The sequence below is a fragment of the Lissotriton helveticus genome, chromosome 8 (assembly GCF_964261635.1).
Source record: "Lissotriton helveticus chromosome 8, aLisHel1.1, whole genome shotgun sequence".
Lineage (NCBI taxonomy): Eukaryota > Metazoa > Chordata > Amphibia > Caudata > Salamandridae > Lissotriton > Lissotriton helveticus.
Window position 1 is genome coordinate 1,560,979,326 of NC_136069.1, and position 23,860 is coordinate 1,561,003,185.

General features: G+C 49.5%; 1 protein-coding gene across 1 annotated transcript in view; it reads right to left on the minus strand.

Moving 5' to 3' along the window:
• Positions 1-6,164: 6,164 nt before the first annotated feature.
• P4HA3 (prolyl 4-hydroxylase subunit alpha 3) overlaps positions 6,165-23,860 on the minus strand; it is a 238,783-nt gene continuing 221,087 nt past the window's right edge. Inside the window, exons 12-13 of the mRNA XM_078658568.1 lie at positions 8,348-8,444; positions 6,165-6,970 (exon numbers count right to left, since the gene is read on the minus strand). Of these exons, the coding sequence (XP_078514694.1) occupies positions 6,900-6,970; positions 8,348-8,444 (168 nt within the window). The 3' untranslated portion in view covers positions 6,165-6,899. The remainder of the gene's footprint in view (positions 6,971-8,347; positions 8,445-23,860) is intronic.

The following is a 23,860-nucleotide window of genomic DNA, read 5'->3' on the forward strand; positions in this document are numbered from 1 at the left end:
TGACCCTGACCAGAACTGACTCAATCATCACAGTGGAAGTAAAGTTCCTGTTACCAGGATTGGAGGTCGAAAGACTGCTGACACTCAACCTCGTCTATCCTCCTCTCCTGAGCGGAATAAGAAAATTGATCTTTGAGACTGTTGAATTTCCTTGTTGCTGTTCAAGGTGTCCAATACTGGAGGGAGTCCTTCTTCGTATGGAAATATTTGAGCTAGTGGTGGAAGCTCTGGGAACACGCATAGTTTTGGACTATTAAAGACTTTGTAAAGAACTTTGTAAATATTGATTGAAAGATAACCTAGCGCCGAGAGGAAGAAGAAAAAATTAGGGACTTCCCTTTTAGTGAATGGAGAAGGGCTAGGGTTGCCTATTGCTACAGAACTCAGAGACTGTTTCTGCGGAGGGGATTTTTTCGGTTTCCAGGAGGTGTGGTTCGAAAGATTGGAGAAGCAAAGAAAAGAGACTTGTGCTGTGAAAGAAAAACAGAACTACACTGTTTTGAGACCATGGAGGCTGGCAACCCGAACCGCAGGGCAAAATGCATAATAGGCACACTTTTAGTGGTAGTGATCTCTCTTATAGTTTTAGTGGTTACTGTATCATATGTAGTAGAACATGAAAATGATGTAAAAACAGAAAAAGAAGCAAAAAGTGCATCAACACAGAAGCCTCCTAAGATTGGCAAACAGGGGGAAAATACCGAGAAGGAGAAAGCTTTGTTAGATGCTGAAATAAAAAGATTACATGCAGATGAATCACAGGGGAATTTTAAAACAAATGCTTATGCCAAATTGCTTTATGAATATATTGATGTCATGGAGGCGAAGAACTGCTACGTCTGTATGCAGTTGCCAGCTTCTGTAGATGAAGGCATCAGATATCACCATCTTCCATTGACCTATGGAAGTGTGAGGATAGGTTACAGAAATTTTTAATTCCATGGAGAACATTAGATACTTCACATGCTCGAAGAAATAATTTGACTTGTAAAGTGTCAGAAATTGAGAAAAAGTTTATAGGGCAAGTGGATGATCGATATAGGAGACAAAAGATCCTAAAAGCTTCGGGACAATGGAAAACAGATTGGACCCGGGAAGAAAGAGAACACCAAAGAAAGGGTAGCAGTGGTCCAATAGCTTTAGATCGGGAGAAAAGGGGAGAGCTATGTATACACAGAAGTCGAACATATTATGAGAATGTGTTTGTAGGAGAAGTTCATTGTGAACATGCTTTCCAATTAGAGTACTATTCTAAGGATTTCCTGAAGGAAAGGCAGGTGATCCCAAATGTGTATTTTGTCTGTGGAAGAAATGCATATGTGAAACTACCAGATAATTGGTATGGATCATGTTACTTAGCAATTGTCTTCCCCAAAATATACCATGCTGAGGACTTGGAAACCAAGAAGAGAGGAAAACAAACTAGAAGGAGAAGGGATGTAAGCGCTGAGGAGGTAGTTGGAGATGTATTTGGTGCTATGTTTCCCATTTTAGGGATAGCACTAAATGATGTTAAGATAAGAAGATTGGCAACAGTTGTAGATAGGTTGTCCGCCAGTACTGCTAGATCTTTAATGCTGGTGGAGGGAGAGATGCAATCGATAAGGGCAATGGTTCTTCAGAACCGACTTGCTCTAGATGTTCTGTTAGCCAAAGAGGGCGGAGTTTGTAAGGCTTTGAAGGTCCAGGAATGTTGCACTTACATTCCAGACAATTCAAAACCTCTAGAAAAGTACATTCGAAATATTACTGAAATACACCATGAGATAGAAGATTTGACTAAGGTAACAGTGTGGGAAAAAGTAGGTCAAGGAATGGGTAAGGTTGGAGGTTGGTTTGCCAATCTGGGAAAGAATATCATTTGGTACATATTGAAACCTATCATCATAATAGTGATTTGTATAATCACTTTGTGGGGATTGGTGAGACTGTACAAATGGTATAGGGCAAACAGGTTGCAGAGATTCATGCGAGAGCAGGGAAGGAGATTAGCTGCGATGCAGGAGAATCAGTACCGGAGTTTGAGGGCTCTAGAGGAGATGAAGCAAGGGAAGGTTGCAACGACTTCAGTTTGATACTCTGTACCTTAGAGAGGGTGTTGTGAGGATGATGACTACTGTAAGTCATCAAAGGGGGGATTGAGAGAGCACAAATCTGAAAATGTAGAAGTGCACCATATTTACAAGCACGTAGTATTAGCTTAGTGTGGAATATACAAGAGTGTCAACTTATATAAAGAAAATATATACATGAGTGTCTAAATAGAATAGAGATGCATATGTAAGTGTGAAAAACAAATGTAGAGGTTGTAGAGATGTTAAAATGATGTTGGAGTCACATGTTAGATGGCTAAGTGAAAACGAAATGTAATTCTGCAAACCATGAAAATGTGTAGGCCACATGGCATTTCACAAGAAACGAAAGATGCTGCTACACTTTTAAGAGACTTGGATTCTAATGTCATTTTAATGCAAAGTATTATTAGCCATGGAATTGAAGTATGTTTTAAATAGATGTGTTACTTTATAGTAATGTGTGTTAGTTAGAATACTGTTTAAACAAAGAAATTTAATGTGCATATTGCAGAGGCCCGTTTCATGTAATTCTAGTAGGCCTGAATAGATGAAGTCGCTACTTTGATCTGCATGAGCTCGTTAAGGAGAGGTCGCACAGAGCATGGACGATAGGTCTGTTCAAAGATGTTTTATGGCTTCTAGATATGGCAGATGCTGGAATTTGGGGCCTACCGAGAGAGTGTCTTTTTGCAGGTGCAAGGGGGACTTAAATCAGACATGATGAATAGGCCTTTGTTCAGAGGCGCCAGGCACAGGCCTGTAGGAGTCTTCAGGAATTTTAGGGGGTACCGCCTGGTCGGAGAGAAGCCTGGGAAGCAAGGTCAACTTTAATGAAGAGTCCCGAGGAGCACCAGCACGGAATTTGCCGCTCAAAACTGCACCACGTGAGAGGCGTCTCAAGGGGCGTTCCTATTGGAAATGTGATTTTGTATTAGGGAAAGCACCCTGGGGTGGAGTTAGGGCAGATGATCTGAGGAGCCTAAGGGAGCGGATGGGTAGGCAGATAGAGAATTGCAAGACTTCGACTTTGAGACAAAGACTAAGGGAAGTGTGTGATCTTCTTTGGAAGTCACCACTGCGGACACCTTTTTAGGTTAAGATCTTGTTAAGTAGGGATGTCACTTAGTCTAGTGTAGGGACAGACTAACCTGTATTTTCCTTTCTGTAAATGACTCTCAAGTTGCAACTCATAGCGATTCTTGCAACTCTCATGGTATTTGAGATATTTTTGATAATTTCCTTTTGCCGAATAAGAGCTTTCAGAGAATATCTTTTTATATTGATACCTGTATATCTTTTGAACCTTATTCTGAGATGTTTGTATCTCCAGATACTTTTGGTTTTAAATTAAAATTTTTAACCTTTTCCGGTGGTAAGTGGTTCTTTAGAGTGGTGTAAGTTCTTTCTTGACTAACCTAGAAGTGGATTGCCTTTTACTCAATGACAGGTACCAACGATTCAGTCGACCTGAGCTGGGATCTGGTAAGATAATAATAGACCAGAAATCCCGCGTTAACACTACCTGATCTACCACTGGGTCTGGCTGGCCCTTTTCACTGTAAGCCTTGTTGGTTGGTTCATTGTGTGGCTGCTCCAGGAGGTGGGCCAAAAGAAGTCAACTGCACAGAGCCCACTGCCCTAGTCAAAAACAAGTGATTGATACATAAAGACAACAGACCTGGACAAGAAAAAGGACCTGAATCTTTCTGCTTTTTCTCGTGTGGGACATGCGTGCCTGTGACTTTGATGTACAGGAATTTATATAGCGCAAATCACCAAGCGGTTTCTAAGCGCTTGCTTAGGGAACCCGTCCTGGTATTCCCCTGTGAGATAACCCCGGCAGGGTATCCGCAAGGTGAAAGCCAGGCATCCCGCCGCGAGGGGCCGTTGTGGAGATTAAGCAAGCTATTGCCCAGAGTCGCAGAGTGGGAACCCGTGAATCGAGTAGGCACCGGAGCGAGAATTGTCGAGTCCATGGACATTTTAGGACTCAAGACCCCGCCGAGCTGGGAATTGAACCCTGGTCCCGGGCTGACCTCTGCTTCCAGGTCTGCCTCCTATAACCAGTGAGCCACACTTCTCCTCTGATTCCTTTTGAAAGGAAGGACCTATCTGCTAACTTACAGCTACCTGGACACTTTATTCTTTTTTTTTTTCAAATTATTTTTATTTGCATTTTGTTTTATAACTCAACAGTACAGTCATGTAATTAGCAGTACTCAACCCTCGACTCCCTCGCCCACCCTTCCACAATTTCACTTTGCTGTTACGTTTCATATCATACTTGCTCAATTTCCGTAGATTTGATGTGCAGGAATCTCTCAGTGTCCCCATCCAGACCTTCCTGGAGGCGCCCATGTAGTCCCATACCCTAATGCTGAGCTCACCTCCCTCCCAACCCCCCCATCCAAACCATGATAGTGGCGCCACCGGGTCCAGACCTTACGGAACTTCCGTGGACACCCTCAAGCTTTATAGGTCACTCTCTCGGCAGCCATGTAGAGATCCAACCCTCTTCTCCATTCCTCTAATTCTGGGGGAGTCGGTGACCCCCAGTATTTCGCTATGTCTCTTTTGGCTACCACCAAGGCCAAAACCAGAAAGGTTAGGAGAGGGCGTGGTAGGTCCACGTCGTTAGTCATTCCCAAGAGAGCCAGCTTGGGCTTGGACACTTTATTCTTGACTCCAACAACTTCACCCCGTGTTACTCATGAAGGATGATTGGGCCCTTGTCTGACCAGCAGTTTTTACCCTTTGCTTATCATGTTGCTTCAGCTGCCTGGGGAGTGGTCTATGATACAGGGAAGAGCAGTACTTTCACGGGGCACAAAGAGTGTAACATCTCCATTCCTAAATGTATAGCCCAATTCCTTTCTCAGTTTCACCCAGGTTGAGAAATCAAGAACTATTCTTTTCTTCTAGTGTGCTGTTTACTCACAGCCGTGTCTGATCAAACTAGCACTTAATATGAGACTGTGGTACGGCAACCAAGACCTTATGTGGCTATCAAAAGTCTGCTCTGGATTATTTTATCCTGCATAACATGTGCTTGGCATTATACTTTTCACCATACCCCCTCCCACCCTGCTTGGGAGATAGAAAACAGATTTCAGAGCATGCACGGCACATTGCCACCCTGCTACTGAGTTATGGAAGATTTGTGGCGTATCAAACTAAGAAATTAATTCTACTACTATGGTTCTGGACGAAGTGGCTAATTCTACTGTGAGTGGTCTCGATCCCATAGCTACCCAATTAGAGCACAAAGAACTTGGACAAGGTAGAACAGAAGGCTTTTGATTTCACATTGTCAGCCAAGGGTGGCGTTTGATCCATCATTTAAATTGAATGTTGTACTGGTATCCCTGGTAACTCTATAGAGAGTCATTAATACATGACTTGCATATGTGGAAGTGTCAGACTTGCATACTGTAGGGGAAGGATTTGATTGGTAGGACCCCAGTTCTGGATTTCAAATCTGATTGGAGGTTGGGGATGAAGGTTCATCGTCATCATTACTGTGGTTCTCCTACTTACTTAGGATCTTGTCCGGGTCTGGGTTGGTTCAATGTAGAGCCTACGAGGAGCAAGTGATTTCCCCAGTTAATCCCTAAACAACACATGATGACAATTATGTTGATAAGACTACGCCAGGGATGTAGTTATCACCAGCGTAGGTGAGGCAGTGGCAAGAATAGCACCACACTTGCAACTTTTGGGCTGATTTCACAATTCACTGCGCTGCAGACAGGGCCATTTTATGGCAAGGACCATCAAACTGCCCTCTGATCTATTCCTGCAGTTTTTCTTTAAATCCCCCCAGTTTCAGCAGAGTCCTAGATTTGCACCACCTCACCAACTCCACGTTGCATTTGACATCTGCCCATGTTTTCCTATAGCAGGAAGTGCGCATGCGCACTGCCGTTCTGTACAATATAGATTCCCAGGTCACCCCCACACGTTTTGTAGATAGTAGAGGAGACGTTCAAGGATTGTATGAACAGATTGCATACTTTGAGTGTGGATAATGGACATATTTGTTTACCCCCGACAGACGTGTCAAGGACGAGATCTTAGAGGGTTAAATGTTGTTCAGATGCAATTTATGATGGAACAGCACAAGAGTCAGTCCTGCAGTTTCGTAACTTTGGGTGTCCTACTACTAAGTAAACTTGGCATCGCTGTTCGCTTGTGAAACATTATGGATAATTCATGGGCAGGCAGTCTTAAACATACATACTATGACCTTGGGAAGGAAAGGGAAAAGTTACATTTCGCAAACTTTTTTTATTCAAATCACCGTGTGCACATTTTCCACCACCAGAAAAATATTTGGGGAAAACTCTTGGGCATGACATGCTCAAATACCACACCCCAATGATCCATGCCTACACCCTCCCATCCCTTGCCACCGATTTGTAATATGCTTCTAGGCCCTTTGGCCTAAAATGAATATTTTGGCAGTGAATGGGCTCATTCGTTTCTCGTGCTGTCCAGCAGCAGCCGTTTTATTGCTGTTCTTTTCAAACAGTTTTGCCACCAATAAATGTGGCATTGTTTTGTTTCACCTCACCAACACACGTGGCGTTCCTTTTCTGTCCCCGTGTTGGAAGCAGGGTGCATTCTGTGCAGGCCTAGTCCAGCCTGGGCCTGCAGCCCCTTTCACCCCCTCCTGCCGGGGTAGCCCAGCAGACCTTGTCTCGTCTTGCAGTCCGTGCTGATGGGTCTCTCAGCCCCTCCTCTCAGCGGCCTCCTCTGCTGGAGGGCCTCCAGGCCTCGCGCGCTCCACCGAGGACTCGTCTCGCGCCCGCCGCTCCGCGCGCCTCACTCTTCGGGGCTGGGGCTGCACTGCCTGCGGAACTCCTGGCCGCGCTCGTGGATCCACTTGTTGGCCACTGTGAAGGGAACAGATGTGAACAAAGGCGTCATTGTGCGTTCATGCATTGTGACGCAACAGCGCTGGCGCAGGCTTCCGTGCACAATCAGCGCGAGCGCAACGGTTTACTTGTCACGCGGATCTTTCACTAAAGGCACTGGCACGTGGACTGCATGGTTGGGTGCCGCGCATTTTATAGAGATCTTTGCATAACCCAAAAACAATAGTGGAACTGACTAAACCGTATCTGTGCAAATGCTGGTGAAAGCCTGGTGCAAAACTGCCAGGAACCTGTGCAAAATTGCCTGCCACATGGTTAAGTTTACATGATTTAGCCCGAGAATTTTTTTTTAAAAACAATAGTTTATTAATGTCTTGAAATTATGAAGTGCGCGAAATCTGCAACACTAAAAACAATTGAGCCACGTCATGTAAATAAAGTATGCTAGTTGTATTAAAAGCCCATTTACATAGTGACATTTTTCCAGTGGTGGGTTGCTAGTGCTACAAATGTTCATTTTGCACTTCTCGTCGGTGCTACTGTCAATGCAAGACGGGCTGCCCTATATCAGTTACCTCAGTACGTTCTGTTGTACATGCTGGTAAGAAACCTTCAGCCCTTTCACGACACTTGGCACTCTTTATTTTAGCAGCTAGACAAACAGAGATTTCAGGTAATTTGATAATTTGCCCAGTATAACCCCGTGTGATACAACAAGGAGTCCAGGATTAGAATGGTGAGGCCCGATTATAAACAAGCAATGGCAAAAATAATCGGCCTCACGTTGCCAATGCTATTTGCTTGATTCTATTGGCTCTACCAACTTAAAAACGTATTTTTATTTTTGGAATTTTATATAACGTGGACATGGCCCGAAAGGCATCAGAGCGCTTTACAACATGCAGGCGACAAGGGTTACAGCGGTTTACAATACTAGTAATTAAACTTTTACAACGGTGGGTGCGCGCAGGAGTTATCACAATAAATAGTTACAGCAAATGAGCAGGGGAGATATACATTATAGTTTAGTTTTCTCTTTACAGGCAAATGTTTAGTCAGATGTATGGTAGTTAGCCTGGGGAGAGTTGTAGGGTAAAGTAAAGTAAAGTAAAGTCCACATTTGTAAAGCGCACAATCACCCGTAAGGGTCTCTAGGCGCTGGGGGGCCTTCGGGAAGATTAAGCGAGCTATTGCCCAGAGTCACATGGTGCTGGGCTGACCTGCCGCCGGAGCCGGGGATCGAACTGTGGTCCCCAGATTCCAGCGTCAGTCGCCCTGGCCGCGGCGCCACAGGGTAGCTGTCTGTTCTATGGAGTTGTCTGTTTGCCTGGTACAAGCGCTTAGAGACCCCCGGGTGATAATGCGCTATATAAATAAATAAATAAATAATCTTACCCCATTTGTCTCCGATAAGCACCGGGCAGCCGGCGTGCAGCGTATCCCCGTCTCCTTCCCCATTTCTGTGAAGGTTCCACCAAAACACCGCAGCATTCTGGAAGCAACAAAAAATATCTCAAAGACACGTGGCAGTAACACTGGAGCAGAGACTACAAAGTGAGGATGCAGGAAGCTGCTGCGGGCACTGATGAAGATCATGCATAAGCAAAGGCAAATTGAGTCTCTGGGCAAACTCAGCTTCAACAAAGCTCTCAGTTAGGATCCACCTTGAGCCATGTAAGTAGATCCTAGAAGTGCACATTACTTTTCAGTGAGGTTTTAAATGTAGAGTTAAATACACAATGTTAAATCTGTGAATGGCTCCAATAAGGCGACCACCTCAATAGAGGTCATTACAGACCTTGTCTCCAATCCTGAAATTTTCACCTACAAATCACTGATCTCAGGGGTGCTCTTGTTAGTTGAAACACTTCAACAGATGCAAAACAAGAGCCGGATGCAGTAGGCTATCACGCAAGAGTCCAGGACTAGAACTAGTGTCCGAAATGACCTAGGGGAAGGTGTTCAACTTGGGTTCCAAGTTGGTCTCGAACAGGTATGCAGGTTTGTTTGATCAATATTCAATATTCTTCTTGGATGGAAATGGGAAGAACATTCTTTTTTGACTACATGGAGAGCAAACAATTTGGGACATGATACTCTCACATAGTATGACGAGAATATGACAAAATACAACCTAACTACGGTATTACCTGTGATGAAGGTGATGTGATCAGACACATTATTTTGGAAACGTTTGGCAGATTTGGGATTGTGAACAGCCATTCTTTCCTATTCCATATTTCTTGGGTGAACAGAGTATTTTATCCTTGGTATTCAGGCAGAAAGAAGGTCCTGCCAAGCGAGAGCAAACTACAATGTCCTGGGAGTGGGCCCCCAAGACATAGCAGGAGCCGGCCCTGGGGGGTGGCGGTCCCCCGGGCCACTAATGGCTTCAGGAGGTGGCTCTTGCGGCCACCCTCCTTTAATTAGCTTAGGCCTGGGGAGGTGGCGACCCCTGGGGTCATATACGGCCCAGGAGGGGGGCCCGCGGCCCCCTTCTAGTTCTATTTATTATGCAGGTCCAGGGAGGATGTAGTCCCCTGGGCCTGAGGGGTCAGCGCAGGCCCAGATAATTATTTGTATTATGCCCTGGGGAGATGGTGGTCCCTGGAGCATCAAACAGCCCCAGGGGATCTGCATGGCCCTCCTCCATTTAAAAAAGAAAGCCCCCATAACACTCTTATCACACGAATTTACTGAGCTAACATGTCCCAGGTACCTTAGACTTCTGAGACTTACAGATCACCCAAATGCTCGCCCTGCAACAGGTAACATATAGCTGTAACCGAGAACACACGATACGAGACTATCAGATACAAGCGCCCAAGGGGGGTTCGCTAGGAGGGTGGATAGTTGGGTTCATCTTTTATAATAAAACATTGCATTACAGCTGAAGCTGGACAAATGTTGACGCCGCCTCAGTAATGCCCAGAACTAATATGTTCCATTGAATAAATGGGCAACAATAAAACTAATTTAAACATAAAAAGTAAGCCCCAGGGAAGTGGTTGTCCCCGGGGCTCCCTTGATTCCATGGAGGGGAGTCTGCATGGCCCCCCTCCATTATAATATTAAAGCCCCTGGCAGGTGGTAGTCCCCGGGGCTAATAAGACCCTGGGAGTGAGGCTCTGTGTGCACCCCTCTTTTTTTCTTTTTTTTTTAGGCCTGCATTCCCCCGGGACTAGGCCCACCCGGGGGCTACAGTGTAAACAAGGATGGAAGACTGCTCTTCTGGGGTTTTAGCAGCAAATTTGTGGATCCACCGTGATTTTGTGGCAACATTGGAAAAGAAAAGGTTTTAACCTCAGCAGGTCTCTGTGGAACCCACCACCACTCCTGGGGCGGGGGGGGGGGGGGGTGAGGGTATTCCTACCCTGCCCCCTTTTCTTTTTTTTTTTGCATTTTTGGTGGGACTTAGCCAAAGCCGAGTCTCAAGATGGCTGCCAATACTTCCTAGATAAAATGTCGGCAACCAATCAGATTCCAGCACTTGGACTGTCGGTTCCGCGGAGGATCCGCTCCCCTACATACAAATTTGGATTTCTGTTAATATCTCTAAAACTACTGAACGGATTTACACCAAATCACAAACAGGCCTCTTTTTGGACCACCAGCTAGCGTTATGCCACCTTTGCTGTAATTCTGTCAGGTGGTTTGGGCTGTAGTCATGTTAAACATCTCTATGTGAATTACCATGGAGAACACACGTTTTGGAACCCCTCCTTTTTCTCAGCCCCTGCTTGACGGATCTCCCCGAAACTTTCCGGACAGCAGCTGAAGTGAGCGTCAATTTATTTTTAGAAAATGTCATGAATATTCATCAACCGATACTAAAGATATAGGCAAGTCCAAAAACTGTTTTCCTGTGGAAACATGACTTGCCTGTATATTTTGCGCTGTGTAACGAATCTTCCTGAACTTTTCCCCTAAAAAGTGTGCAGTGATTCCAGTTGTGCATGGAAAGTATTCAAGTGGACCATCCAGTGGGGGCTGAGAAAGGGGGTATGTGTGTCAAAAAAAGCATGTTTCCCGTGTTAGATTTTAGACACAACTACAACCCGAATCGCTGGAAGGAATTACACCGAATTTGGCAGAAAGGTAGCTCTTGGTCCAGAAAGCATGCTTTTTGTTATTTGGTATAAATCCAATTGGTAGTTTTGGAGATATGAAAGAAAATCCAAATTTGTATATCTAGAGTTGCGACTAATTCACAAATACTCCTGATCTCAGACAGAGATCTGATTGGCTGCCAACACTTCAACAAGGAAGAGTTGGAAGCAAGTTTGTTACTCAGCTTCAGTCGAGAGTCAAACCAAAACGGAAAAATAAAGAAAAGGGGGCAGGGTAGGAATACCCTGACCCTTTAGCTCTAGTGCTGGGGTCCTCTCCGGACCCCGCTAGGGAACAAAAGCATTTAAAAAACACAAATATTTGCGAATTAGAAGCAAAAAACAAAAAAAACAAGTGTGGTCTCCTGCGCTTGTTTGAAGATTTGCCCCCGGGTGGGCTAGGTCCCGGGGGCTATATTTTTATTGTTGTATCCTCACTCACTTAACTTGTTGTTTTGTTAACAGTGTAAACAAAGGAATGAGGTTGTTCATGAAGTGCTTTAAACATTAGAGGTCACTTTTTATCAAAATATCGGAGGACCTTTGTTATAATAGGCATTTGGACCCTAATTCATAGATTTCAAGTACCTAATTACAGGCCTTTCAGATATATCCAGCCATTTCACGTCTCCGTCTAACCACCTACAGGGAGTACACCTTTACGATCAGAATAAAACTTCACGGCGTATCTGCCAATTAGCAGGTTACCACCTTTGTTGGACTTGAACTGTCCCAAAGCACCTTAAATCACAGGTGTCACTATCCATAGGACAGCATAAACCAGTGATTGCTCTACAGAAATTTGCTAGAGCCTGAGTCAGATTGTTTTAAAAGCTTCTAGATGATAATTTCCTGACGAAGACACTTGTTGTCGAAACGCGTAGAGAAGAATTCGTCATTACCTCATTTGTATTATTTTTTATTGTTTCCTATATAAAATTGTTGTCAATGCAATGTATTTTTATTATGTATAAATTTTCGAATGTAAAACTTTTATTCATATGTACATGATAATTATTAAAATCCTAAAAAATAGTTTTTAACAATAAGATACCATCTTGCAGTTTTATGTTATTTCAGTAGTCTGGGTCTCAACACATTGTATATTTAGGTTGCGTGCCTGGGTGTGTTATTTTTAATGGTGCTTTAAAGTGAAGACAGTTTGCAGGTAAAACATATTATCATCAAATCCAATACCTATGTCTACAGGTGTAGCTGGTACACCACAGTCTGCTGCCGCAAAGCCGGCAACGCTACCTGCGGCCATATCTACCTTTCCACCAAACAGCAGCCCGCGCACAGTGTGGTGCAGGACACTTCGCAGCCTCCAGTCACAATCTTTTTTTTCACACATCCTTGAACAGACCAGTGTTCAATCAGTGGCTGTCTCAGAATTGGCCATGGGACTCTACGTATGGCCCTTGTAGTCCGTACAATCAGCACATGTTGGGCGCTGTTAAGTGTCCCTAGGGGTCAACGTAGCACGTAGAGAGCGATTCCTCGTCTGTCTCCACATAAAGTCAGCGAGTGTTGCACCGGCTGTTGATGTCAAGCCACCTTGAGGGAAAGTTTGATCATGCATTGCGGGACCCGACTAGGAGTGGTGCGTGTGGAGTGCTTTCCCCCGGACAATATCAGTGTTTGTGGATTGTTTCTCATTCCTCAGGCACCTGCTGTTATGAAACACAGCACTCACACTCACTGGATGATGTCATCAGTGATGTCTTTTGAGATGTAATCAGTGATGTCATGAGTGATGTCATTGACCATGTCAATGGTGATATATTATGTGAGGTCATAATCAGTGCATTGCGGGGGTGTAAGTTATAGTTAGCTGAGGTATTAATAACTGTTGAATTTCTATGGTTTTGTGCCTGCAAAATGTGAGCCTAACTAAGTCCCTGTAACCTTTGTTTTTTTCAGTGAATACAACTACAAAAGCGCGCCGTAAATTGCTTTTTATACGTGCACATGCCTCCAATCAATTTTAACCTTGTGGTAATGCTAAAGGGCTAGCTCCCTGTTTCAATTTGGCTGTAACTTGACTAATGTCTTTTTAATATTCCCAACAAGAAGCCAGGTAATGTTGAGTACGTATTGTGCAAAAAATGTCACTTTTAAAAACAAAATTGACAGCCCTCTTTTTTTTTTTTACTGCTGACAGTTTCAATTACAGTCCGTGCTTCTTCGGTAAAATAAACAGCCAACTAATGTTGCATAGCCCCACATTCCACTACTTAGCTCAATGGGTTGTAGTGCCCAGCTCCAAAGCACTCTGATGTACACAAAGTCGGGCCGGTCTCAAGTACGAGATGCTAACATACGATACAATGACTCTCTCAACCTTTGCTCCATTCACCTTTGATGTTGATTTGTGCTTCGGGGCAGACTGGCTTCACTCGTCGTGACCTCACTGAGATGCCATTTTGCCTATTTGCTCCTGATCCCTGGTGGTGCAGATGGGGACGTCACCGCTGACGCCATTAAATCAACACTGACTTCTCAAAATACACAGAGATATCTGCACTCTAATGTAGGGATATTCCATATATATATATATATATATATATATATATATATATATATATATATATATATATATATATATATATATATATATATATATATATATATATATATATATATTTATTTATATATATATATATATATATATATATATATATATATATATATATATATATATATATATATATATATATATATATATATATATATTTATTTATATATATATATATATATATATATTTATATATTTTATAGAAATGCTTTCCTGTAAATCCATTGCAACATTAAATAAAGATTAGTCTGTTTAGTATATGTATTAAAAACAAAGTAGATATAGCATTATTTGTCAATTTTTCAAAAATAATCCAAAATCTGCCTTTTCTGGAAACTTTGAATGATGGAATGTATCAAAGAAAAAATATGAAATCAGGGTTAAGGACAGGTAATTAATTAAGGAGTCAACAGTGAATTCTCCCAGTAGATATAAGGAATTACTTTGGTATTGACAATCACTAACATTTCAGTTGAAATGATAGTTTATAAATACTACAATAATTGCACAGAAGCACATTTCACAAAATGACTGCATTCCTCAAACGTTGAAAGTAATCTTAATATTTTATATAAATGGCAGGAAAAGTTAGGTGAAGAGGTCGATGTACCCGAATGGGATTAAAATTACAGTATGAGCAAATAATTTGCTAAGGGCCTCACACCTTTTTTATATTAAATACTTTTATAATGGTTGGCTATATTATACTCCTCTAAGCCTCAGCAAATTCTACTATGATAAAAACACAATGAGGTGAGTGCCCCACGAAGAATCAGCAGTTCTCCTTGGTTCCTGGTGTCGCACCTCGGGAACCCCCTTTTGTACGTCCCCCCTGAGCAAGCGGCTGTGCAGCTTTGCTGCAGCACCTCAGGAACCCCCTTCAGCAAGGCCCCTGTGTGGCAAGCGTTTGCGCAGGGCAAAATTCGGAGCCTGCACTTACTTCCCGCCTCAGCCTGAGGGGCCTGACCCCAACACTGTGTTCCGGGGATAGTGAACACTGTGGGCTGCCGTCTCCCAGTGCCTTGACGGGCACCCACACCTGGAAACAGTCAAGCTGTCCCGCGCTTCTTCGCGGGCAGTGTCGGTGAGTTCCTGAGGTCTCACCATGTGGCCCTAAAGTTGGTGCCTCTTCCGCCTGACCCGGGGAGGCATTGTGAAGGCAGAGATTGCCTAAATCAAGGAAATGCGACCCAGTGGCTGCAGAGGGCTCCCGGTCAGCCTAAGGTCCATGGGGAACTTATAGAGTCACACAACCTCAAACACACTCAAAAAATAAAATTCAAATAACGGTTAAATATTAAATCTTGAAACATCATAAGTTCCTTTCATTTGTTTATTTTGGGCCTCTTGACCAATCTCTTTTAGCCAACATGTGTTTTGTCGCATGGGGCGGCACTTGTAGGGTTTTGGCATTAAAGGGAAGCCTCCTTTGCCTTACATCACTGTGATTCCTGATCTTGTTTGCACGCCTCTCCTTCTCTGGACCCCAGTGCTCTTGGGGAGAAGATGGCTTTTATGTACACCTGAGCTCCCATAAACCTGCTACCCCTGGATGAAGGGGACAAGGGTGGCACATGAGAGGAGGCAGTCAGGATTCCCAAATGTTCAAGTTTCCAGCAGTTACTAAACATTTCTGGGTGCTACAGTAGGTGGTCCCTGTCGCCTCATTCAATTGTGCTCATTTCTTAAACCACAGAAAGATAAAAGGCCGAGCTGGCTGACCCAGAATGGTACCTATGATGATTTTGGCTGTTTGCCAGAGAGTGGTATGTTTCACAAGTGCCGTGCTAGAGGTGCTGCCATTTTGATGCTGTGACTCATACTTGGCACTTGATGGCACGTTGTGTGCCAGGGCAGCTGTGAAACTTAAGCAGTGCCTGGCACATTTAATCCTAGCAGCTGCCTCTGTGCTCTGTCAAGATCAGGATAATCCCTTGGCCTGCCCTGTCCACATTCTGCAGTGTTTAATCCAGACACCAGTTTAGTGAGCATATTTATAATCCTTCAGACCATGCACCATTGCAGAGATCACACCGTGCACTATTTGGTCCACACACCAGTCTAGAGATCACACCGTGCACTATTCGGTCCACACACAACTGTTGTGGTAACATTCTGCACCATTCAGTCCAGACACCAGTGTAGTGATTGCACCATGCATCATTTAGTCCAGATACAATAGTAGTGATCACATTCTGCTCCATTCAGACATTTGCTGACCAATTCACAGACCCACAGACACTCACATACCCCCTCACAGTCACACACAGACACTTGAAAACCCACTCACAAATCTATGCTGGCACTCACACACCCACTCACAGACCCACACAAACACTCACACACCCACTCAGACACCCCCACAGACACTCACACACCCACTCACAGACCCACTAAGACACACACGCTCTCACAGAAAAAAATAGTGCAACTTACAAACTAAATATTAGTAAACTTTGCACTATAAAAAAACTTGGAAATAAAAAATACATAGAAATACACTAAGAAACCAAAGGTTACAGGAATGCTATTGTTTGGAAAATTACATTTAAAAAAACCTTATAAATTCACTGAAAAAAACACAAAGATTACTGGGATGTTATAATTAGGAAATAGAATTAAAAAACCTTAGAAATTCACTAAAACACACAGAGTTTACAGAGACATTATAGTTAGGAAACATAATATAAAAAATTTCGAAATTCAATGAAAAAACCAAAGTTTACATGGACGTTATAGTTAGGCTCACATCTTACACTCACGAAACCATAGAAACGCAGCAGTTATAGTTATCTGAGCTAACTATAACTTACGCCCCTGCAGTGCACTGCTTATGAGCTCACATATTACATCACTAATGACATCATCAATAACATCACTCATTACATCACTAATGACATCTCAAATTATATCACGGATGACATCCCTGATGACATCTTCAACAGGACCACTCACACACTCACAGACCTGCAAACCACTCACACACTCACTCACCCATACAAACACTCATGTACCCAGTCACTCACCCATACAGTCACTCACACACCAACTCTCATTAACTCATATAGTCACTCACACATCCACTCACCCATACAACCACTCACACACTTACCCACTCACCCATATAGCCACAGACACACCCATTCACTCATCCATACAGCCACCGAAACATCCAGTCCCTCACCCCTTCAGCCACTCTCACAGCCACTCACTCACCAATATAGCCCCTCACACAGCCACTTCCTGCCCCATATAGCTACTCACACAGCTCACACTCACCCAATACAGCCATTCACACACCAATTCACTGACCCATGCGACCACTCACAAACGAATTCACTCATCCATATAGCCAGTCACACAGCTATTTAATCACCCATACAGCCACTTACACATCCACTCACACACCCATACAGCCACTCATACACACTCACAGAACCATATAGACAAACACACACATAGTCAGAGACACATAACCCACTCACACACCCAGTAAGAGACCCATACAGCCACTGAGACACCCATTCGCACACCCATAACGCCACTCATATACACACACTCCCACACAAATACAGCCACTCAAACACCCACTCATACACCTAGAAAACCACTAACACACCCATTCACAGACCAACAGTTCCACTCACACACCCACTCACAGTCCAGACACTCACACACCCACTCACAGACTCATGCAGCCTCTAATACACTCACTCACTCCAACCCCCACTCATACACTGAGCCACACAGCCAGCCAGATAACATATTTTAGAAATAATTTTACTCGTTAGTAGTACAGAATGTATACTAATGTAGTAGCTTAGTATATATCTTTAAATGAAAAAAATCTTAATGAAACACAACACTCACACTCACTGGATGATATCATCAGTGATGTCTTTTGAGATGTAATCAGTGATGTTATGAGTGATGTCATTGACCATGTCAATGGTGATATATTATGTGAGGTCATAATCAGTGCATTGCGGGGGTGTAAGTTATAGTTAGCTGAGGTAACAATAACTGTTGAATTTCTATGGTTTTCTGCCTGCAAAATATGAGCCTAACAATAACGTCCCTGTAACCCAGGGGTGTCCAAACCTGTCCTGGCGGGCCGTATCCATGCCAGATTTTGGGGATATCCCCATCTGGTGATCACGGTTCGATTCCCGGCGCCGGCGACAGATCAGAGTGCCCAGGACGGGGTCCATGTGTCCCCGGAATTCGTCCCCCGGGCGTCCGGGGCTCCACCCAGGCTGACGGCATGGAAAAGTGCCCAGGACGGGCTCCATGGGTCCCGGGCAGTCCTATCCCCTGGGCGTACGTGGTTGTCCGACATTCGGTCGGATGTGCTTTTACGTACCGGATCGGAATCGGCCCCAATAAAATCGTACGTAAAGTATATAGCAAGTCAACCTGAAATCTGCTGGGTCAGAATGGGCTCGATTCCGATCCGTGTCGGAAGGTTAGGAGTCCGTACGAATTTGTCGGGATTGGGAGCCCGTACGAATTTGTCGGAATTGGGAGTCCGACCATGGACGGGCTCCAATGGGTCCCAGGCAGTCCACCCCCTGGGCGTCCGGGGCTCCATCCAGGCTGCCGGCATGGCAGAGTGCCCGGGACGGGCTCCATGGTTTTCAGGGTGGTCTCCCCCTGGGTGTCGGGGCGCTCCAGGCCGATGGCATGGAAAAAGTGCCCAGGACAGGCTCCATGCATCCCGGGCCTTCGTCCCCCGGGCGTCCGGGGCTCCATCCGGGCTGACGGCATGGCAGAGTGCCCGAGTCGGGCTCCATGGTTTTCAGGGTGGTCTCCCCCTGGGTGTCGGGGTGCTCCAGGCCGATGGCATGGAAAAAGTGCCCAGGACGGGCTCCATGCGTCCCGGGCATTCGTCCCGGGACGGGGACAGGGTGGGGGAGAGTCCAGGTGGCTTCACCTCCATGCCCAGCCATCTGATTGCCCAGATTCCCTCGGCCATCTGGTCGCCCGGATCCCCTCGGGCATCTGGTCGCCCGCATCGCTTTCCTATGGGGCGACCAGATGGCCGGGCTTCCCTGGAAGTCCCGATGAGGTGCCATTCGCCTCCCGGATCCCAGCGAGGGCTCCAGGAGGTCGGGTACTTTAGCGCCTTGGGTCCCCTCTGTCACCTCTAGTGCACGGATTACAAGAAAGGAGGGTAATTTCCCTCCGGATTACTAGGGGCAGGGTACGCCCGGACACCCCTCCAGGGCTGGTGGTTCTCTGCCATGGGGACCAGATGGGCTATGCCTGGGCAACACCTCCCTAGGCCACCCGGGGCTTCCTTCCTCCAGGCCAACTGCATGTCAAATTGCCCAGGACGGGCTCCATGGCTCTTGGGCAGTCGTCCCCCGGGCGTCCGGGGCTCCATCCAGGCGGACGGCATGGCAGAGTGCCCGGGACGGGCTCCATGCGTCCCGGGCAGTCATCCCCCGGGCGTCCGGGGCTCCATCCAGGCCGACGGCATGGGAAAGTGCCCAGGATGGGCTCCATGCGTCCCGGGCATTCGTCCCCCGGGCGTCCGGGGCTCCATCCAGGCTGACGGCATGGCAGAGTGCCCGGGTCGGGCTCCATGGTTTTCAGGGTGGTCCTCCCCTGGGTGTCAGGGGGCTCCAGGCCGACGGCATGGGAAAGTGCCCAGGATGGGCTCCATGCGTCCTGGGCATTCGTCCCCCGGGCGTCTGGGGCTCCATCCAGGCTGCCGGCATGGCAGAGTGCCCGGGATGGGCTCCATGGTTTTCAGGGTGGTCTCCCCCTGGGTGTCGGGGCGCTCCAGGCCGATGGCATGGAAAAAGTGCCCAGGACGGGCTCCATGCGTCCCGGGCCTTCGCCCCCCGGGCGTCCGGGGCTCCATCCGGGCTGACGGCATGGCAGAGTGCCCGAGTCGGGCTCCATGGTTTTCAGGGTGGTCCTCCCCTGGGTGTTGGGGCGCCTCAGGCCAATGGCATGGAAAAGTGCCCAGGACGGGCTCCATGTGTCCCGGGCCTTCGTGTCCCGGGCGTTTGGGGCTCCATCCAGGCTGACGGCATGGCAGAGTGCCCGTGTCGGGCTCCATGGTTTTCAGTGTGGTCTCCCCCTGGGTGTCGGGGCGCTCCAGGCCGATGGCATGGAAAAGTGCCCAGGACGGGCTCCATGCGTCCCGGGCCTTCGTCCCCCGGGCGTCCGGGGCTCCATCTAGGCTGATGGCATGGCAGAGTGCCCAGGTCGGGCTCCATGGTTTTCACGGTGGTCCTCCCCTGGGTGTCTGGGGGCTCCAGGCCAAAGGCATGTAAAAGTGCCCAGGACGGGCTCCATGCGTCCCGGGCATTCGTCCCGGGACGGGGACGGGGACGGGGTCGGGAGAGTCCAGGCGGCTTCACTTCCATGCCCGGCCATCTGATTGCCCAGATTCCCTCGGCCATCTGGTCGCCCGGATCCCCTCGGGCATCTGGTCGCCCGCATCGCTTTCCTATGGGGCGACCAGATGGCCGGGCTTCCCTGGAAGTCCCGATGAGGTGCCATTCGCCTCCCGGATCCCAGCGAGGGCTCCAGGAGGTCGGGTACTTTCGCGCCTTGGGTCCCCTCTGTCACCTCTAGTGCACGGATTACAAGAAAGGAGGGTAATTTCCCTCCGGATTACTAGGGGCAGGGTACGCCCGGACACCCCTCCAGGGCTGGTGGTTCTCTGCCATGGGGACCAGATGGGCTATGCCTGGGCAACACCTCCCTAGGCCACCCGGGGCTTCCTTCCTCCAGGCCAACTGCATGTCAAATTGCCCAGGACTGGCTCCATGGCTCTTGGGCAGTCGTCCCCCGGGCGTCCGGGGCTCCATCCAGGCCGACGGCATGGCAGAGTGCCCGGGACGGGCTCCATGCGTCCCGGGCAGTCATCCCCCGGGCGTCCGGGGCTCCATCCAGGCCGACGGCATGGGAAAGTGCCCAGGATGGGCTCCATGCGTCCCGGGCATTCGTCCCCCGGGCGTCCGGGGCTCCATCCAGGCTGACGGCATGGCAGAGTGCCCGGGTCGGGCTCCATGGTTTTCAGGGTGGTCCTCCCCTGGGTGTCAGGGGGCTCCAGGCCGACGGCATGGGAAAGTGCCCAGGATGGGCTCCATGCGTCCTGGGCATTCGTCCCCCGGGCGTCTGGGGCTCCATCCAGGCTGCCGGCATGGCAGAGTGCCCGAGTCGGGCTCCATGGTTTTCAGGGTGGTCTCCCCCTGGGTGTCGGGGTGCTCCAGGCCGATGGCATGGAAAAAGTGCCCAGGACGGGCTCCATGCGTCCCGGGCCTTCGTGTCCCGGGCGTTTGGGGCTCCATCCAGGCTGACGGTATGGCAGAGTGCCCAGGTCAGGCTCCATGGTTTTCATGGTGGTCCTCCCATGGGTGTCTGGGGGCTCCAGGCCGAAGGCATGGAAAAGGGCCCAGGACGGGCTCCATGCGTCCCGGGCATTCGTCCCCTGGGCGTCCGGGGCTCCATCTAGGCTGACGGTATGGCAGAGTGCCCGGGTCGGGCTCCATGGTTTTCACGGTGGTCCTCCCCTGGGTGTCTGGGGGCTCCAGGCCGAAGGCATGGAAAAGTGCCCAGGACGGGCTCCATGCGTCCCGGGCATTCGTCCCCCGGGCGTCCGGGGCTCCATCCAGGCTGACGGTATGGCAGAGTGCCCGGGTCGGGCTCCATGGTTTTCACGGTGGTCCTCCCCTGGGTGTCTGGGGGCTCCAGGCCGAAGGCATGGAAAAGTGCCCAGGACGGGCTCCATGCGTCCTGGGCATTCGTCCCGGGACGGGGACGGGGACAGGGTCGGGAGAGTCCAGGCGGCTTCACTTCCGTGTCCAGCCATCTGATCGCCCAGATTCCCTTGGCCATCTGGTCGCCTGGATCCCCTCGGGCATCTGGTCGCCCGCAACGCTTTCCTATGGGGCGACCAGATGGCCGAACTTCCCTGGAAGTCCCGATGAGGTGCCATTCGCCGCCCGGATCCCAGCGAGGGCTCCAGGAGGTCGGGTACATTCGCGCCTTGGGTCCCCTCTGTCACCTCGCGTGCACAGATTACAAGAAAAGGGGGTAATTTTCCTCCGGATTACTAGGGCGAAGGGTACGCCCGGACACCCCTCCGAGGCTGGTGGTTCTCTGCCATGGGGACCAGATGGGCTTTGCCTGGGCAACACCTCCCTAGGCCACCCGGGGCTTCCTTCCTCCAGGCCAACTGCATGTCAAATTGCCCAGGACGGGCTCCATGGCTCCTGGGCAGTCGTCCCCCGGGCGTCCGGGGCTCCATCCAGGCTGACGGCATGGAAAAGTGCCCAGGACAGGCTTCATGCGTCCCGGGCATTCATCCCCCGGGCGTCCGGGGCTCCATCTAGGCTGGCGGTATGGAAGAGTGCCCAGGTCGGGCTCCATGGTTTTCACGGTGGTCCTCCCCTGGGTGTCTGGGGGCTCCAGGCCGAATGCATGGAAAAGTGCCCAGGACGCGCTCCATGCGTCCCGGGCATTCGTCCCCTGGGCGTCCGGGGCTCCATCTAGGCTGACGGTATGGCAGAGTGCCCAGGTCGGGCTCCATGGTTTTCACGGTGGTCCTCCCCTGGGTGTCTGGGGGCTCCAGGCCGAAGGCACGGAAAAGTGCCCAGGACGGGCTCCATGCGTCCCGGGCATTCGTCCCCCGGGCGTCCGGGGCTCCATCCAGGCTGACGGCATGGCAGAGTGCCCGGGTCGGGCTCCATGGGTCCCTGGCAGCCCTCCCCCGGGCGTCCGGGGCTCCCACCTCCAGGCCGACGGCATGTCGAAGTGCCCAGGACGGGCTCCATGAGTCCGGGACAGTCCTCCCCCGGGCGTCCGGGACACCCATCTCCAGGAGGCCAACGGCATTGGTAAAGTACCCAGGACGGGCTCCATGGGTCCCGGGCAGACCTCCCCCGGGCGTCCGGGGCACCCATCTCCATGAGGCCAACGGCATTGGCAAAGTACCCAGGACGGGCTCCATGGGTCCCGGGCAGACCTCCCCCGGGCATCCGGGGCACCCATCTCCATGAGGCCAACGGCATTGGCAAAGTACCCAGGACGGGCTCCATGGGTCCCGGGCAGACCTCCCCCGGGCATCCGGGGCACCCATCTCCATGAGGCCAACGGCATTGGCAAAGTACCCAGGACGGGCTCCATGGGTCCCGGGCAGACCTCCCCCGGGCGTCCGGGGCACCCATCTCCATGAGGCCAACGGCATTGGCAAAGTACCCGGGAAGGGCTCCATGGGTCCCGGGTAGACCTCCCCCGGGTGTCCGGGGCACCCATCTCCATGAGGCCAACGGCATTGGCAAAGTACCCGGGAAGGGCTCCATGGGTCCCGGGCATTCCTCCCCCAGGTCGTCCGGGCCCTAGAGCTCCGGTGGTCCAACCTGCGCCTGAGGCCCAGCCGGGGTCCAAGAGCCCTGCCTTGCGTGGGCAGGCAGTCAGGAACCCTACCGCAAAGGCTTGGGATGGATGGGGAGCTGGGAGTCCTTTCGATCCCGGCCATCTGGTCGTCCGCGATGCTTTCCAATGGGGCGACCAGATGGCCGGGCTTCCCTGGAAGTCCCGATGAGGTGCCATTCGCCTCCCGGATCCCAGCTAGGGCTCCATGAGGTCGGGTTCTTTTACGCCTTGGGTCCCCTCTGTCACCTCGCGTGCACGGATTGCAAGAAAGGGGGGTAATTTCCCTCCGGATTACTAGGGGCAGGGTACGCCCGGACACCCCTCCAGGGCTGGTGGTTCTCTGCCCGGGGGACCAGATGAGATATGCCTGGGCAACACCTCCCCCGGGCGTCTGGGGGCTCCATTCTCCGGGCCAACTGCATGGCTCAATGCCCAGGACGGGCTCCACGTGTCCCGGACAGACCTCCCATGGGCGTCCGGGGCACCCATCTCCAGGAGGCCAAAGGGATGGCAAAGTACCCGGGAAGGGCTCCACGGGTCCCGGGCAGCCTTCCCCCCGGGCGTCCGGGGCTCCCACCTCCAGGCCAACGGCATGTCACACTGCCCAGGACGGGCTCCATGGGCCCCGGACAGACCTCCCCCGGGCGTCCGGGGCACCCATCTCCAGGAGGCAAACGGGATGGCAAAGTACCCGGGAAGGGCTCCACGGGTCCCGGGCAGCCTTCCCCCGGGCGTCCGGGGCTCCCACCTCCAGGCCGACGGCATGTCACACTGCCCAGGACGGGCTCCATGGGCCCCGGACAGACCTCCCCCGGGCGTCCGGGG